A 14,596-nucleotide genomic window follows, 5' to 3' on the forward strand; every position below is an offset into this window, starting at 1 on the left:
CCAGCCACATGCTCCAGCGAGCCCAGCCCAGCCCAGCCTCTCCCCACCCCATTGACGGGGCTGTCCTTGGGCTCCCTAGGTTGGGGCTGCTTTAGCCAGGTCAAGTGCCCTGGGCTGCCGCCTTGCCCTGCTGTCTCCCAGCCCGTCGGCCCCCAAGGGCACTGGGAGCTCAGGCCGCTTTGCACTGGTGCATTCCCTTCCTCCAGCGGGGTGAGCAGCCAGAGCCAGGCCCTGCCCCTGCCCGGTGGGGGGATGACCAGGGGTGGCCCAGGAGCTGAGGAAGGGAGGGCCCAGGCACCCAGCAGCAGCGCCTCCCTTCTGCGGAGCCCAGGGGTAACTACCTGTGGCCCCCCCTTCCCCGTGGAGACCTGGGTGGTTGCTGGTTCCAGGTTTGGAGTTAATAAGGCTAAGCTGCGCCCGGGGGGGGGGGGGGGCAGGTGTCTCACAGCAATATGTGGCCCCAGGCAGAGTAGGGTTGGCTGTGGAGACACAGGCTGAATGCTGAGGACCAACCCAAATCCTGATTGTGAGCCTCCCTTTGCTCTGGGATGGCCCTTTGGTTCCTCACTGGTTTCTTGATGGCACCCACCAGGTGCCATCTAATTCCTTGTGGGGTGCTGGCAGAGCTGGCCCCAGTTCCCCACACAGGATATTTCTGCATAGGTCCACCCGTCAGCGTCTGCCCAGGGCCACGCTCCAGGCCAGCCCCCTCTGCACTCGTGGTCCAGGCTTCTCTGTGGGAAATCCTGCCCAGGCTGGCAGCCCACAGGGCAGGGTGCCCTGGGGAAAGTGGCTGTCAACCTCCCAGTCTGGCAAATGGCCAGTGGCACCAGCCTGAGAGGCTATCAATGCCTGAGAGGCTGCATGCAGCTGCCCATGGGCTCCTCTGTGGTGTGGTGGTTGGCTGCCCTGAAGGCCGTCGACCCATCTGCACCTGGACTGTTAAGCATGGAATTGCCTTGGCCTCACAGGGAGCCGCATGACCTGCAGCTGCTGGATTGTTTGGGGAATTGATTTCCCAGGGGAATAAATAGCAAGTGCTCCCCTTGCCAGGCTGCCAGCTGCAGGAGCAGTGCAGATGGGAGCAGACGCCTCTGTGCCATCCATGGCTAGCAGTGGAGTATGACACCAGAGTAGCCTCCCCCAGGGCCCTGTGAATTGGGACTGAAAAGCTAACTCCAGCCCATGGGGGGAGGAGGGGCGCAGACGGGACTGGTCTCAGTTTGCCGCACCAATGGCTGGCGCTGGCCTGCTCACACGGGCAGTGGAAGCACTGTCTGCACCATAGCCCGGGCACGGCCAGCCCCTCCTGTGCCTTGGTCAGTTCCTGGTGCAGGGACAGAGGGGCTGGAAGGTGGATTCAGTGTGAATTAACCAAGCAGCCAGAGGAGCAGAAAGGGGAAGGGGAGAAGGAGGTCAATGGGGCCAAGGCTGCTGGTGGTAGGGCCTGCAGAGAAGGTGTGCAAATATGAGGGGCACGCCCACTCCAGCAGCAGGCAGAGAGACACCAGGCCCAGGGGGCCCAGGGTTTCAGGCCTGTTCCTCTCATCTGTGTGGGGAGGGCTCCACGGGACAGCGGCCGTGCTGCGGCAGGCAGGACGCAGCGCTGCCAATGTGCCGTGTGCAGGGCCCCTTGTGGCAGGGAGGGTCCAGCGAGTCATGGCCCCTTCCTGGCTGACACATAGTGGCCCTGCTGCTTGCCTGGCGGCTGCCCTGTGCCAGGCCCCAGCGTTGTGTTTCCTCCAGCCCCCATCGCCCGCTCAGCGAGGCTCCCGCTGTCATTGCTCCAATTGCAGCCACTCGCCTCTCCCTGCTGAGCGGGGCTCAGAGCTGGCTGGGGTCCTTCCCCCCTTCTCGCTGGGTACCCCTGAAAGAGGCTGGCTTTGGCCAGCTTCCAGCAGCAGGTGGAGTCAGACTCCAGCCCCCTTCTCCCTCTGGCCCCTCCTCAGGGAGCCTCCCCTGCAGCTGGCCACTTTCCAAGCCATGGGGGGAGGGTCTAGCTGAGCAGGTGAATATTTAACAGGGGAGCCACACTTGTTTTGCTCGGGCAGCTCTAGGCTGGTTGGGGGTGGTTCTGGCTGGAGAAGGGGGCCGTTGGGCAGCCGAAGAGCTGCAGATTTCATGCTGCAGAGGAGAGCTGTGGGATGGAGCCGGAGCTGGGGCAGGAGCCCAAGGTGGACGCAGGAGCCAAGCTGCTCCATCTAGCTGCTCAGTAAGCCAGAGAGTCATGGGAACTAGTGCGGAGGCCGCCCCATCTCTCGCGGGCCACCGAGGGACTAAGGGTGGTCAGTGCACCCAGTGCTGGTAGGGGGAAAGGACCACAGGTCCCTTCAGCCTAGGGGGGCCCCTGGAGTCTCCTATTCCTCCACACCTGGTGCAAGGGTTCCGTTCCCTCTGGCAGTGGAAGGGTTAACCACATACCTGGGCAGCTGCGTCTGGCACATCAGACCTCAGCATGCTGCAGCTGGTGAGGGGCTGCGGGGCGCTGGAGCCCAGAGAGAATGAGCCCAAAGCCTGAGCGGCTGCACGGCCCAGTGAGCCAGCCCCCGGCTCCCCCACAGCTCTTGGGGCTGCCAGAGTCCCTGCTCCCCACACTGGTTGTTTTCCCCAGGAGCCCAGCAGGCGAACAGGAGGATTCCATGGACAGGAAGGAAACATGTCTCCGGGTGGTGGTCAGGTGAGGGGGCAGGGACAGGCCTGGGGGAGCAGGGGGGGCACAGACCAGGGTTGGGACTGGGGGCGGTGGGGGTCACTCAGAGGATGTAGGTGCTACAAGAGGCTGAGCAGCAATCTGCCCACACAGCACAAGGGGCCCAGACGAGATTGTGGGTGAGGGAAGGGGTGGGGCCGAAGGAGGAGGGTGGCTGAGGGGTGCATGAGCTGAGGCTGGGTTTAGGGGCTGGCACCTGGGACCAGGAGGGTGCCCGCATGGTGCATGATGCCTCTCCCTTTGGCTAGGGTTCGGCCCCTGACCTGCCAGGAGCTCCGCAGAGGGGACCAGCATGTGGTGCACTGCCTTGGGGACAACACCATCTACGTGAGTGCCCCGCCCTGGAGAGGCCAAGCTGGGCACTGGCCTGTCTGGGCCCGATGCTGAGCCAGCTCTTCTCTCCCCGTGCCAGGTGAATGCGGCCGGGCAGGAGGCGGCCTTCAGGGCAAGTGCAGCGTTCGATGCAGGCACGTCCCAGGAAGGGCTGTTTGAAGGCAGCGGGATGAAGCGACTCATAGAGCTGGCAGCAAATGGGTGAGGCTGAGGCAACCCTGCGTGGAGAGCATGGTCCCCCCCACCCCCCCACCCATAATCCCCACCCAGCCATGCACATGCTCCCTCTCCCCCAGCCCCCAATAGCCCCCAGCCGGGCGTGCACCTGCTCCCCCGCCCTTGCCTGTAACCCCAGCCAGCCACATGCCTGCCCCCATGCCTGCTCACCCCACTGTGGCCTCCTTCCCAGCAGCCAGCTGCAGCTTTCTGCCTCCACACGCCTCCGGGCACAAGCACCCAGCAGCACCCACTCCCCAGGAACCACCCGCAGCACCCTCCTCACACCAGCGCGCGCCCACAGCCGTGCACCCCTTCCCCTCCGCGTGATCTCAGCACCGCCTTGTGCCCAGCTGTCCGACCACAGTGCAGGTCTGCATTCCCTGGCTCCGCCACGAGGGGGCGCCTTGCACCCTCCCAGGAAGGGCGCAGGTGCTCAGCGGCTCTTTGCCCCCTCGCCCAGGTTCTCCTGCACTGCCTTTGCCTTCGGTCAAACAGGCTCTGGAAAGACCTACAGCTTGATGGGACCCTTAGCTCAGGTGAGAGACCCCCCTCGGGGGCAAACCCGCGGCGGTGCTGAGCAGGTACTTCAATCAATGCCTTGCTGCGCCCCCTGGATCATGAGCCCCCCCTCTCCCAGCAGGGGGCGCTGTGGGGAGCGGGGGAGGGCGTGGCTGTGGGGGGAGCTCCCCTCTACCCCAGGCCTGGCCTCTCCCAGCAGGGGGCGCTGTGGGGAGGGGGGAGGGCGCTGGCTGGGGGTGGTTCTCAGTTTCCTGCTGCAGGGGGTGGAAGCTCAGGGCACCCAGCCATTGGCCTTCCGAGACTTCTCCCCTCTCTGCAGAGCGAGGGCCAGCCGGTGACTCCCTACCTCATGGGGCTGATGCAAAGGGCCTTTGTGTGTCTCCTGGAGCAGACGCAATGCTACAGACCCGGCCTCGTGCTCAGTGCCTCCTATGTGGAGATACACAATGAACAGGTAGGGCCACCCCCATCACCCTGCCTGGATAAAAAGCTGCAGCACCTAGCACCCCCAGCCCAGGAGCAGGGCTGGCTGATGGGCACCAGACAGACCTGTCCCTGCCCCCCATTACCTCTCTGCCACAGCCCTTCCTGCTCACCCACGTCCTCCTGGCTTTCTGGGCTCCATTCCCACCTGCCCCGGCGCCTCTCCTCTGTCCAGGTGAGAGACCTGCTGAGCCCAGGGCCACCCAGGCCCCTGCCCGTGCGATGGAGCAAAACCAGGGGCTTCTACATCGAGAACCTGCTGACCGTGGAGTTTGGGAGCCTGGAGGCCATCATGGACCTGCTGCAGGAAGGTACCGCATGGGGCATCTCCAGTCTTGCAGGGCGCTGGGGAGGGGCAGAGGCGGGACCCCTGGTGAGTGGAGACCCCAGGGCTCTGCAGCCCATGGGCAATGAGCCCAGTGCCCAAGGGGCCCCCTGGAGGCCAGGTGGGAAGTGAATTCCCTTTTGCTGCTCCTGGTGATGGGGAGCTCACCACATCACTCCCATGAGCAGACCCTGGCACAGTCCCGCCCTCCCTGGTGCCGAAGCATCCCGCCTGCGCCAGGGCATCACTCTGGCCTAGGCCACCAGCTGTTTTCCAAGGCAGGACTGGCAGCCTGGGGGCCCAGGCAGCAGCCAGATGGGAGCAGCCCGTGCTGGCCTAGACCCTGCCGCTGAGGGAAGAGGCTCCATCCCTGTTCCTGGAGCTGCAGAGGGGCCCCCCATAAAGAGCTCAGGACCCTGGGACCGCAGGTTCTGCAGGAGAGTGAGGCCCGGGGTCAGGGGGGTCAGGGGCTGTTTAAGCTTTTTGCCTGGCTCTGACCTGCCTGCACCTCCCACTCCCAGGCACCCGACGGCGGCGGAGCGCTGCGCACGTGCTGAATGGGCACTCGAGCCGCAGCCACGCCCTGCTGACCATCCGCATCCACCGCAAGGCTGTGAGTCACTCACGTCCCCGCACGCGGGGCCTCGGGGGCCAGGGCACATCCCACCCTGCTCCCAGGGGCGCCAGCAGCTTGTGGGAGGGTCCTACGGGCACACAGGGAGGCAAGTGGGCACTGGCCTGAATGGCTTTGATTTGCTACTGCCCTGCCCACCCTGCAGGGGCAGCTCCAGGCAGAGGGGGCCCAATGGGGAGTTCTGGGGCAGACTCCATCATGGGGAGCCCTTGGAATATTTGGCAGCCAAAGCCCTTGCCCTTGTTCTGCTGCTGGGGGGCTGCTCTAGGCTGACGCCTTTGTGAGCCAGCCTGGTGCTTCTCCCTTCACTGGACTGGCTAGGGCCTGCACTGGAGACCCCAGGATTTCCAATGGTGGGGTGGGGGCTGGGAGTGTCCCTGAAGGCCCATGGAGCAGGACACCTGAGAGCTTCAGTCCCTCCCCTTCCCCGCAGCTAAGCCCAGACCCCAGCTCCTGCCAGCAAGGCGTGCTCTGCTTCGTGGACCTGGCCGGCAGCGAGAGGGTGAAGGACACCGGCTCAGCTGGGGAGCGCTTAGTGGAGGCCAGCAACATCAACCGCAGTCTCCTGGCTCTGGGTAAGGCCCCTGCAGCCAGGCCAGAGAGAGGGGCCAGGCTGGCATGGCGACAGGGAGCGGGCACCCCCAGCTGGCTGCAGGCTCGGCTGGGCCTCGAGGCTTGTCTGTGTGCTCATCGTCTGGAGCAGCGTCACCTGAGAGCCCAGGCAAGTGACGGCCTGTCCTCCCCGCAGGGCACTGCATCTCTCTGCTGGTGGACCCCAGACGGAGGCGAAGTCACATCCCGTACAGGGACAGCAAGCTCACCCGGCTGCTGGCGGAGTCCCTGGGCGGATCTGGGATCACGCTCATGGTAGGAGCCTGGCCGCCCTCTGCATCTGGGGAAGGGCTGGGTGAGGGCCTGGAGCCGCGGCCCCACAGGTGCAGACCTGGGACAGGAGCAGGGGCCTGTCAAAATCACATTGCAAGGCTGTGGCCAAGCAAGGAATGGAACCCAGGAGTCTGGGATTCCAGTGCTGGAGCTGGCTAGCCTGGGGCCGGGGGGAGAGACTCACCAGAGCCCTCTCTGCTGAGGGCCCCACTGGGAGCTGCTCCTCAGCCTCGTCCCTTGTCCGGCAGGTTGCCTGCATCTCCCCCTCCTCGCGCTGCCTCCCGGAGACACTGCACACGCTGCGCTTTGCAAGCAGGGCCAAGAAGGTCACCACCAAGCCTGTGGCACACAGGGTAAGGCAGAGAGCTCTGAAAACAAGGAGGGGCACATGGGGTTAGACTCGGAGCCCAGTGTCCTGTCTCTGACAGCGGCCAATGCCAAGTGCTTCAGAGGGAACGAACAGAACAGGGCCATTGTCAAGTGATCCAGTCCCTGGCTCCAGTCCCAGCCTTTGGTGGTTTAGGGACACCCAGCGCATGGAGTTGTGTCCCTGCCCAGCCTGGCTGACAGGCGTTGATGGATCTAGGCTCCAGGAACTCCTCTCGTTCTGGTTTGGACCCAGTTATACTCTTGGCCTTCACAACATCCAAACATATGAGTTCACCGCACCCCCAGGGCAGGGCCCTTGTGGTCAGGGCCCCCTCCCTGATCTGTGGGGCCTCCCCTCTAAGCCTTGTGCCTTTGATTTCCCAGGTCTCCCGGGAGAAGCTGCTGCAAAGTTTGGAGCAAGAAATCCAGGCCCTGCGGGAGGAAAACCTCTCCCTGCGCCAGCAGCTGCGTCTGCCCAGGATACGGGGCGAAAGCCCAGCCACCCACACAACCCCCATCCGTGCGTGCTGCTGGGGGGTAGGGCTGGGGGTTAGAGGGACCCAGGGATGTTCTGGAGGACAGGAGTGGGGAGCCTGCAGAGGGGCACCAGGGGCTTGTGCATCAGAGATGTATGTGACCTGCCACCGCCCAGGCCCTGGCCCAAGTGCAGATGCAGCAGCTGGGCTCCAGTTGTCACCCATCTCCTCTTCCTTGCAGAGCTGCCCGAGTGCCAGGGAGAGAACTGTGCCCCCGGGCAGAGAGGGGCCCTAAGAAGAGCACCCGGCTCAGCCAGGCGCAGCCTCTCTGGCCTCCTACAGGACTTTGTGCTGGAGAACGAGCAGCTCAGGTAGCAGCAGGACGTTCCCCCTCCTGGGCTGACCCCTGGGAGACTCAGCTCCTGGCTGCGGGGGCCAGCCCCGGGCCTCCCTCGAGCCCTGACGTGCGGGTGAGCCCCGGGCATGGCCTGGTACCTGGCACTCAGGACAGCGGTCACTGGAAAAGCGATGCCCCCCTACGCACATGGGGTGGGCAGGGCCGAGCCGCGTGTTCCCTAGCCACCTCAAACCAGCCGCTACCCCACAGCACTGCGACTCTCCCAGGCAGCGAGGCCCTGCCCAGCTCCTCTCCGGCTGGGCTCAGGGAAGGGGCACCCCTGCCCCATTTCCCTAGGCAAGTGCCTTTCCCCTGGCCTGGGGGCAGCGAACGGCTGGGAGCCGCTACTCCGACCAGGTCCCAAGCCAGAGACGCCCCCGCCTCGGCCCAGGGGCTCACCCTCAGGCCAGGTGGCTGAGCTCTCCCCTGGCACGGACTCACCAGCAGCTTTACAACTCCCACCGCCCATCCCTGCCTCTTGCCGCAGAGGCTCCCTGCCATGCCCAGCTCTCTGGGCGACTCCCAAGAACCACTGCCGACCCTTCCCCATGCCTGGAAGCGCCCCCAGCAGCCCGCGGCTGCCCCAGCTCAGTCACCCGACCGGGAAGGGGGCGCAGCTCAGCTGGGCCTGGAACCCCGAAAGGTCAGCACTGCTGGGCCAGGTGAATGAGCCAGATCTCGCTCCTCCCGGCCCTCACACCCGGCGAGGGGTTGCCCCAGCGCACTACCCAGAGGGCAAGGTGAGCAGGGCAGCGGTGGGCCCTGTCCATGCGCTGAGTCTGGCCTGGCACAGGGCAGGCTCCCTGCATGGGGGAGCCCTGCTACAGTCTGGGTGAATGGACAGGGTGGGGCCCAGCATCCACGGCTCACCGCACTCTCCCCTTCCCATTGTCCTGCTTGGCCAAGGAGGGAGCCAGTCCTGCCGACAAGCACCTGAGCCCTCCAGGGGCCGGTGGCAGGGCCTGAGAGCCCCGTGGGTGGGTAGGGCCCAGGCTGGAGACCTGGCTGGGTGGCAGCTTGCTGCGCTGCAGGGTGAGGAAACCCCTCATTAGCCAGGCCCTGAGCCGTGTGTGGGATGGGGAGGCATTTCTGAGTCACCTGGAGGACTGGGGGGGAGGGTCCGGGCTCTCAGTGCTGGGTGTGGGGGGGTGCTGAGCGTGCAGGGGACACCTGACGTGTGCTGGGTGCATGGGGGGGGCACTCAGCATGCGTTGGACATGCAGAGGGATGCTCGGGGTGAGGGGCTCTCTGCTGGGCATGGTAGAGCCGAGACCCGTCCCTGAGGCTAATGCTTGGGTTACTCATGGGCCACGGTCCCCAGGGCAGGTGCAGTCCCAGGCCTGGCAGAACAGCCGCGCCCGGGGAGCCCTTGCCGGAATTCCTGCTCCAGGCAGCTTCTCAGCCAACCGCTGGCCTCACCCGGTCCCTGGAGCTGCTGGCTGGGGGAGTGACCTGCCCATCAACATGGTGACCCCCCCGCAGCCCTCCTGAGTCCCACCCTGCCAGGTCTCTCCCCACCCCAGCTGGCTCTTTCCTTGCTGGGCACCGTAGCTGGGAGGGCCCAGTTCCTCAGGCATATTGGGATGCCTGGGACTGCCCCACTCCCACTTGTCTCATTTACGTTCCAGGCACCTGGAGCCCCCTCTGGCCTTCAGCAGCTGGGGCCACGACAGACGCTCCCCCGAAGCCACCCCTGGCTCCTGCACCATCCAGGCCCCAACCTGCCCCCGCCCTGTCCCCGGCGCAGCCCAGTGCGGCCACGTGAGTCTCCTTTTCCTGTCTGACTTGGCGCACGAGGCCCTGACCCCTCGTGTGTCCTGCATGCTGGCCTGTCAGCCCAGGGGAGCCACCGCCCCAGGGGAGCCACCGCCCCAGGGGAGCCACCGCCCCAGGGGAGCCACCGCCCCAGGGGAGCCACCGCCCCAGCGTCTGGGCTGGCTCTGGCTCTGCCTGGGGGAATCTGGCTGACAGGTGCTGTGGGGCCCAGCTCAGCACAAAGGGCAGAGAACGGATGGGCCATGGGGCCTGAACTCCAGCCTCCACCCTGGCCCTGGAGCCCCAAGCCGTGCGCGGAGCTACGCCCCAGCACACTGAGGGCGCTGTGCCGGCCGGACGCCTGAGACACGTCCCCTCCCGTGCTCTTCTTCCTCTTGCAGACGCCGGCTCCTGTCCACACCTGCCGCTGCCCCTGCTGCTGTGCTGTCCGGCCAGCCCACGCCACCCCCTGCCGGCGCTCCCAGGTACGGGCCACCCCCTGCAAGGCTGGCTGGGAACAGGAAGCTTTCAGCCTAAGGGCTCTGCTTGTCCTTCCAGCTGCTGAGGGAGCTGCCCCCATGGGAGGTGCTCGCTGCCGAGAGCAGTTCCAGGTTCCAGGGGGTTGGGCAGGGCAGTGCGTGGGAGGACCCGGCTCCGCTCTGGCCCCAGCAGCACCCTGTGGCTCCCTGGCTACTCCGTGGGAAAAGGTGAGAGTCAGCAGCCTGGGCCCAGGAGCGAGTCCCCCAAGACAGGGCAGGGGCTCAGGGCACAGCGGGAGGTGACCCAGGGAGAGGGTGGGAGGCCGTAAGGTGGGGCGGCCGTGGCCAGATTTGATGTGGGCCCCAGACTCACTGCACATGCAGCTGCCTCTAAGCTGCAGGAGCTGGCAGGTTAGTGGCCTCCTGTGCTCCATCTGGGCCACCAGCCCTGGCCCCAGCCCTCAGCACAGGCCTCGCTTTCACTGCAGGGGCCTGCGCCGAAGGAAGAGCTCCACTGTCTTGTGTCTGCTCCTGGGAGACACCCGGCAGCAGGGCCCTGAGCCTCCCCCCGGCCTGGAGGGGCAGGTCGCACCGTCGGCCCCGCCCCTGCCAGGGCAGCCAGACAGCAGCGCAGGGCGCCAAGGTAAGCAGCTGAGGTTTCCCTACTGGATCTCTGGCCACGCGGGCTGGAGGGGTCAGAACTGGGGTGACCAGCGGGGGCTCTCGACCGTGCAGATACTGTGAGCCTGGGACGGGAGAAGCCTTTCCCAGCATGGTTTGCACAAAGGGAAATGTGGGGCAGAGGCTCCCTGGAAGCCATGTCTCCATGGAGCTGAATCGGTGGGGGGAGGGAGGAGCTCCTTAGCTTTGGGGCCCATCCCAGAATCGTGTCCCTTCTCCCAGCTCCAGCTCCCTGACACCCGCTGCAGCCAGAGGGGAGCGGGGCTGAGCCCAGGGCGGGGGGCACGAATCGCTCCTGTCCTGTGCGGCCAGCAGCAGGCGCTGACCTGAGCTGCGGCTGGGGGAGGCGCTGGACTCCATCGCTACTGCCTGCGGAACCAGGGACGCCCGGGACTGACCCCGCACGTGCCCCACGCCAAGGGACCAAGTGATCTATTAACCCTCCCAGTGCCGTGATGGAGCACCCCATGGCCTGGTCCCCTGCAGGCTGCGGGGAGGCAGGCGGGGCCTTGCCGGGGCGTGGCACGCACAGCCCTGCCCACGAAGCTCCCCCTGCCCCAGACAGACGTGGTCCAGGGCCAACACAGAGCTCCCTGTTTATTTGGCTTTCGCGAAAGACCCAGCTGCTGTGGATATGGCGGGACGGTGGTGGCCCATCCCCGCGGGGGCGCTCCTCTCCCGCTCAGGGGCAGCCCAGCCAGTACTGAGCGATGGGGCGTGGGTAGCGAGGGCGCACAAAGTCCACACGCTTACTGCGCAGGTTGAGGCGATAGTACTTGTCTGCGGGAGAGAAGGGCGTGACCGTCAGTCCCCGGGGAACAGGGCCCAGGGCTCCGCTCACCCACCCTCAGCCACAGCTCCGGGCAGCAGGAGCTGAATGGGCCCTGCTGGCCTCCCCGAGCATCCCCCAAGCATAGGGACAACCCTGCTCAAGGCTTTGGCCAGAGTCCAGGCTCCACCAGGGCAGCCTGACTCCCCGTGCCCAGGCCCAGCCTGCTCCGGCTCTCCTCCCCGCCATGCGGCGCCTCTCCACGTCAGCCCCATCGCTCATGGTCAGGCCAGGCAGAACTGCAGGGCCCTGGGAGAAGGTGGTCATAAGGGGGCTGTGGGGGCCACATTGCAAAGCTGAAGCCAAGCCCTGCTGGGGGGCTAGGTCAGGTCAGCTGTGAGAGCAGCTGGGGTGAGCTGATGGCACTGGGACCCACCTGCCACGAAGAAGTAGACGCTCTGGATGGGCTGGCACCGGGAGCCCCCTGGCAGCCAGTCAAGGTCCATGTCCAAGGAGTCGGACTCATCCTGCAGCCAGTCCCAGACGGTGTGAGCTGCCGGCCGCCGGCTCCTGTACCTCTTGCGGTGTCGGCGGGATTTCCTCCTTCGAGCCCAGCTGCTAGCCCTCGAGGAGACGTAGATCCTGCCGGCCATGGCAGCATCCAGGTGGCTTGGCACCCCCCTCCAGTCTCTGCTGATGTACCGTGGTCCACTGGCCCCACCTGGCAGAACAGCACAGGGTGGGTATGAGGACTGGCTGGCTGCATCGCTGCCGAGGGTGCGGTGTCCCATCCGCAGGCAGAGGCTCACCCAGTGGGGAGGCAGCCCCGACCGACCGCAGGCAGCATCAGGGAGTGGGGTCCCCAGGGCCTCCAGAAGAGGGAAGGAAAGAAGCTGGCACAGGGGAGCAGAGCCGCCCCAATCCCCATGACAGGGCAAGGAGCAGGCTGGGAGGAGAGATGTGATGGCAGGACCCAGCCTGCCACAAGGGGGCCTGGAGCCTAGCCATGTTTCCCTCCTCCCCAGCTTTCTGTTCACCTTCACAGCCCGGCAGCATTGGCTCCAGTTAAAACAGACAGCACCTGGTACCTGATTCTGTCCTGGTATGTTGGGGGGCAGGGGGTGCCACGCCTGTATGGGGGGGAGCAGCGGGTGCAGTGTGCATGGTGCAGGCTGGGGACATGGGTTGTGGTGTGCAGGTGTTTTGGGGCTGGGGGGATGCAGCGGGGGGGCTGCGCTCTGCATGCAGCTGGGTGCTATCACTCCCTTCCAGGCTCCCAAGGCCCTTGGGCCTGTGAATCTGGCCTCTTGCATGCATTGGTCCCACTGAGGAGCACTGGGGTCTAACGTTCTCCAGAGCCGGATTAGGGGCCCTTAAACTGCCTGTCCTCTTTAGCGCCTGACCTCCCAACCTGCATCACTTCCTCTCTGAATGGCCCTGACTCCAAAGCCCCTAGCAACTCCCATGGCCTCTGGCTCCCCCCAGCCCACTGACTTCAGTGAGCTGCTTGGCCCAATCCCATAACCTGGGCCGTTCCTCCCCACTTACTGCGCATGGAGCCCCCAAAGAGCAGTTGGAAGAAGTCCTCCCAGCTGTCGCCCTGCATGAGTGTGTAGTGGTCGAACACCAGTGATGGGGAGGACACCTCGCAGTCCTGCCGGCTGGGCTGTTTGGCAAAGTCATATGCCCAGTAATGCTTGTCTGGAAACGAGACATGGAGCCTGTCAGGCTGGAGAGATGCCATCCTGCTGGACGGGGCTGGGGCCCAAGGCACAGGCTCCTCACCCTGCTGGCTAGAGCAGGGCAGGGCATCCCCCAGCACTGGGACGGGCTGGCAGTACAAGGCAGCTCCACGCAGCAGCCCAGGGGCTCGGCAGCCTTCATAGCGTAGCCAGGCTGATCGTTTGTTACCCGTCTTGGCATGCTAGAAACACTCCAGGCGCTGGAGGCAGGTTTGCGGCGAGAGGCCTGGCTTTCCTTTCAATACAATACAGCTGGGTGCCATGACCGAGTGCAGCGAGCAGCCCAGACACCCCCTAGCTACGGGCAAAACCATGTTTATTAGTGTCTAAACCCCCCATTTCTAGCCACTCTCCTGAATGCCTGGAGCTGGCAGTGCCAACTTCACCCGCTGCCTGGGTACGCAGTCAAGGGCCCTGCAGCTGCTGGGCCCTGTGCCCTCTGGCTGAGCAGCCGGGCAGGGACTGCCCAGCGCTCTCAGACAGCATGGCTGCGGAGACCAGCAGGCGCGTGGGCAATGGGCTGCAGTGAGCTGAGGCTCAGCACCAGCTGAGGGCACTGCCTGGGTGTGGGGACCATGCCCCAGGGGCACTGTGGGGGGGCACAGCTGGGAGGGGTACTTGGGCCAGCTGGGAAAGAAGCTCATTTACCTTTAAAGAAATAAACCCTCTCCTGGCCATGGTAGCTGTGCGCAGGGAGGGCGAAGGCTGCGTCGATGTCATCAGGGATGTCCTGGAAGCCGTCGGAGATATTGCGGGGGTAGTCGGGGTCCAGGGCACCATCATCGAAGCGCCAATACTGACTGCCCTTGGGAGACAGCCACAAGGCAAGGTCAGCTGGGGGCGCTGCTGCTGGGCAGAGCCTGCCGGGGGCCCAGGCAGCACGTCCCTCCCCAGAGAGCAGGATTCAAGAGCCACAGAACCTGCGGGCCATGAACCCACAACCCTGAGCCTGCAGCAAAGCGTCCGCCCCCGTTAGCGCTCTCCCCGCTGCCAGGTAGGACACTGGCCTGGCCATGCCCCGAGACACCAATGGGCTGCCTGGCGCACGCCCACGGACTCTTGGCAAACTCCTCTGTCACTGTCCCACCTTTGGCCGGGGACATCAGCTGCGTGCCTGGCCTGTCAGCTCTGCCGCCCTCCTGCAAAGGGGAACAGGCCAGGGGGACGAGGCCTCGCTGCTCATCGGTGTGGCAGCCTGAGAGAGGGGCTTCCCAGAGGAGCCGGCTGCGGCGAGCTGGGCCGGCCCGGTGGTGTAACGGACACCACAACGGCGAGTGGCGCACACGAGTTAGGCACAGGCAGGACTAGTCCAATCCCTGCTCGCAGACCCACCTGGAAAATGTAGGTCTTGCCCTGACAGTTAATGCGTGTGAAGGCGGCATCGATGGGCCCCTCGATGCCCCAGACATCGCGGATGAGCTTGGGGTAGCCGGGCCTCACGCTTTTCTCGTCCAGTTCGTAGACGTATTTCCCTGAGCGAGAAGGGAGACAGGAGCTGTGAGCCCCCCGCTCCCCAAAAGTCCCCCCCGCTTTGTTTCCAGTCGTGTCTTCCTGCCCCGAATGCACACAGTCTGGAAGGCTGGCTATCTGCCGGGAGGTTCCGCTCCATGCCGGAGCCGCTGACCATGCCGACAGCCCTGGCAATGCAAGCGACCCAGGGCCCTCCCTGCCGGGCAGCTCAGTTCTGCCTGCGTGGGGGACTCAGGCTGCCAAGAGCCCAGCAAGGGCCAGCTGTGCCGGTGGGCTTGATGGCGTGGACGTCTCTGGGAACTGGGCTGAGACCCACCTTCCCCCACTAAGCATCTGGCCAATGGGAGTGA

The 14,596-nt window shown here is 65.4% G+C and overlaps 2 protein-coding genes across 10 annotated transcripts in view; one reads left to right on the top strand and one right to left on the bottom strand.

The window, feature by feature from the left end:
- Positions 1 to 14,596, top strand: part of KIF12 (kinesin family member 12) — an 18,122-nt gene continuing 3,526 nt past the window's right edge. The window contains exons 1-17 of one of the 9 annotated variants that reach the window (XM_073315332.2): positions 1 to 2,677; positions 2,959 to 3,037; positions 3,123 to 3,244; positions 3,723 to 3,798; positions 4,101 to 4,235; positions 4,440 to 4,575; positions 5,111 to 5,202; positions 5,657 to 5,798; positions 5,972 to 6,090; positions 6,357 to 6,461; positions 6,862 to 6,997; positions 7,195 to 7,324; positions 8,979 to 9,111; positions 9,507 to 9,590; positions 9,664 to 9,812; positions 10,073 to 10,227; positions 11,419 to 11,773. In XM_073315332.2, the coding sequence (XP_073171433.2) occupies positions 2,502 to 2,677; positions 2,959 to 3,037; positions 3,123 to 3,244; positions 3,723 to 3,798; positions 4,101 to 4,235; positions 4,440 to 4,575; positions 5,111 to 5,202; positions 5,657 to 5,798; positions 5,972 to 6,090; positions 6,357 to 6,461; positions 6,862 to 6,997; positions 7,195 to 7,324; positions 8,979 to 9,111; positions 9,507 to 9,590; positions 9,664 to 9,812; positions 10,073 to 10,227; positions 11,419 to 11,773 (2,324 nt within the window). In that variant the 5' untranslated portion in view covers positions 1 to 2,501. The other 8 variants (XM_073315331.2, XM_073315338.2, XM_073315337.2 and 5 more) reach the window with 8 other exon arrangements.
- Positions 13,467 to 14,596, bottom strand: part of VTN (vitronectin) — an 8,067-nt gene continuing 6,937 nt past the window's right edge. Inside the window, exons 5-6 of the mRNA XM_073315345.2 lie at positions 14,109 to 14,248; positions 13,467 to 13,576 (exon numbers count right to left, since the gene is read on the bottom strand). Coding sequence (XP_073171446.1) covers positions 13,556 to 13,576; positions 14,109 to 14,248 — 161 coding nt within the window. The 3' untranslated portion in view covers positions 13,467 to 13,555. The remainder of the gene's footprint in view (positions 13,577 to 14,108; positions 14,249 to 14,596) is intronic.

Source organism: Lepidochelys kempii, chromosome 17 (assembly GCF_965140285.1).
Source record: "Lepidochelys kempii isolate rLepKem1 chromosome 17, rLepKem1.hap1, whole genome shotgun sequence".
Taxonomy (NCBI): Eukaryota; Metazoa; Chordata; order Testudines; family Cheloniidae; genus Lepidochelys; species Lepidochelys kempii.